This window comes from Octopus bimaculoides, chromosome 26 (genome assembly GCF_001194135.2).
Source record: "Octopus bimaculoides isolate UCB-OBI-ISO-001 chromosome 26, ASM119413v2, whole genome shotgun sequence".
NCBI classification, from domain to species: Eukaryota; Metazoa; Mollusca; class Cephalopoda; order Octopoda; family Octopodidae; genus Octopus; species Octopus bimaculoides.
In genome coordinates, this window is record NC_069006.1 from 2,416,903 (window position 1) to 2,419,752 (window position 2,850).

At 35.6% G+C, this 2,850-nt stretch overlaps 1 protein-coding gene across 1 annotated transcript in view; it reads left to right on the plus strand.

Moving 5' to 3' along the window:
* LOC106880585 (cytochrome P450 3A9) overlaps positions 1–2,850 on the plus strand; it is a 23,629-nt gene that overhangs the window by 6,086 nt on the left and 14,693 nt on the right. Inside the window, exon 2 of the mRNA XM_052976966.1 lies at positions 504–600. Within this exon, the coding sequence (XP_052832926.1) occupies positions 504–600 (97 nt within the window). The remainder of the gene's footprint in view (positions 1–503; positions 601–2,850) is intronic.

Sequence of the window (2,850 nt, forward strand, 5' to 3'; positions counted from 1 at the left end):
TCAAACTATCTGACCCATGCCAGCATGGAAGGTGGGCATTAAATGATGATGATGATGTATATAACGAGGTCAGGCCAAGGAATGGTATTCTGAATACATTTAATACATGATTCAAATAATTTAGCATCGGATAAAAGGGAATTTCATGTCTTGTGCAAAATGCACCATTATCTGAGATATCAAATGCATTCAAAATATGTACACTCGGTTTCAATTCGTTATTATATATTATACAACTCAATGCCTGTCCTAACTCCTCTAGGAGATTGATAAAATAAGTACCGTTAAATGCTGGGGTCGATGTAATTGACTTACCCAACCCCCAAAATTGCTGGCCTTATGCCAAAGTTTGAGACCAATATTAAATATATGTGCGTATATGCTGCATATTTTGTAACGTTGTGTGAGGCGTGTTTCATACTGTATATTCGAGCACTTGTGGCTAATGATAAAAACCACAACATTGTTATTATTATTGGATGTATTTATCTTCTATATATTAGATTTGGAAGAAGAAGCTTTTCATATTTCAAAGATCTTGGCATTCCTGGACCAGAACCTACTTCTCATTTGGGAAATTTGAGAGAATTACAGAAAAAGGTAAATCTGCGGTAAATTCATTTTTCTACATAGATGTGTTTAAATCTGTTTTGTGTTTAGTCTTAAATTTAATTTATATTATTCAGTCCCACCACACTGCAACCTAGGCTAGTGTTTCCTACTACAGCTCAGATCTAACCAATGACTTGTGAGTTCATTTGGTAGACTAAAGTTGTGTGGAATCTCGTCATATATATATATATATATATATATATATCATCATCATCATCATTTAACGTCCGCTTTCCATGCTAGCATGGGTTGGACGATTTGACTGAGGACTGGCGAACCAGATGGCTACACCAGGCTCCAATCTGATTTGGCAGAGTTTCTACAGCTGGATGCCCTTCCTAATGCCAACCACTCTGAGAGTGTAGTGGATGCTTTTACGTGCCACCAGCACTAGGGCCAGTCACATGGTACTGGCAACGGCCACGCTCAAAATGGTGTATTTTATGTGCCACCTGCCCTGGAGCCAGTCCAATGGCACTGGCAATGAACACGCTCGACAGTGCTGTTAGTGCTCCACTGGCACAGGTGCCAGTCATCGAGTATGGTTAATTACTTCCCATTTCTTCATGCTATAGCTAATTAACTCTTTTATATACACAAACATTCACTTCTGATTATATTGGAATTTGTCATGGAAAAATTGGGGAAAGGTAGATATTTTAGGCACCTCAACTTTTCCTGATATGTTTGCTTTCCAGCCACATGGTTCTGGGTTCAATCCCATTGCATGGTACTTGAGCAAGTATCTCCTACTATAGCCACCACTGCTTGACGACCGTTGTTGGTTTGTCTATGTCCCCATACTTAAGCAATTTGGCAAAAGTGAATGATGGACTAAGTGCCAGGTTTTAATAAAATAAAGACCGGGGCGGATTTGTTCAACTAAAAGTCAATCAGTGCTCCCACATGGCCACAGTCCAATGACTGAAACAAGTAAAACATAACACATACTAGCATAATTTCAAAAAATAAAGTCAGAGATGAACTGGTTGGTATGACTATTGTTGATATGTTTATAGGCCTTAGAACATCCAAATAATCCCTGCTCTTTCTAGCATATGCAGCGACTGCATGCAGGAAGGGGTAAACTTTGGATTTATTGAAAAGTGTGAGCTTAAGTCTGTGAAAGAAATAATGAAAGAAACATGTATTCAATAATTAGTATTAGCATTGCACATACCTTTTCACTAAGAATTCCTGGGCAATATGAGGTTAAAAAAAAAAAACGACAGAAGTTAAATGTAAAAGTGTTATCTTTATTTTGTTTTTGGATTTGGTTTGCAAGATTCTTTATGTGAATGTGTGTGCTGAAGCATATTCTGTTGTGTTTGGAGAGAGTCATTTTCTTTTTGTACCTTATAAGGTTGCAAGACGCAACGAAAATTTTAGAAAAATAAAAATAAGAAATAAGTGGAAATTTTACCGGTGAGTGTGTTAAATTATAAGGCACAAAAAGAAAATGACTCTCCCCAGGCACAACAGAATGTTATTTTTATATTTCATTTATACAAAATGGAACTTGAAATTTTGGAAAAAATATGAGTCAATAAAAGCATTTGTGTTCTGGGTAACAGTAAGTAAAAAATGACAGTAGGAAAGTAAAAGTGTTATTTTTACAGTAGAAAGTAAAAGTGTTATTTTTACATCTGAAAGTGAAAGTTTTCTATGAAATGAAACTCAAAAGTTTGGAAAATTTATGAGTCAATAAATTATGTTCGTGTACATGGCTAAGTTTGAAAGTGTTATTTTTATATCTGAAAGTGATTTGTTCTAGAAAATGAGACTAAAAAGTTTGGAATGTGTTATTTTAATATCTGAAAGTGAAAGTTTTCTATGAAATGAAACTCAAAAGTTTGGAAAAAACATGAATCAATGTTTGTGTTCTGGACAAAGAAAAGTGAAAATACGACAGAAGTTGAGAGTAAAGTTATTTTTATAACTGAAAGTGATTTGTTCTACAAAATGAGACTAAAATGTCTGGAAAAAATAAAAGTTAATATGCATGTGCAAGATCAGCTATTTGAACAAGTAAATTTTCAAACTTTCTTTTAGGGTACCTCTTCTTATTTCTTTATTGCCCACAAGGGGCTAAACATAGAGGGGACAAACAAGGACAGACAAAGGTATTAAGTCGATTACATCGACCCCAGTGCGTAACGGGTACTTAATTTATCGACCCCGAAAGGATGAAAGACAAAGTCGACCTCGGCGGAATTTGAACTCAGAACTTCACGGCAG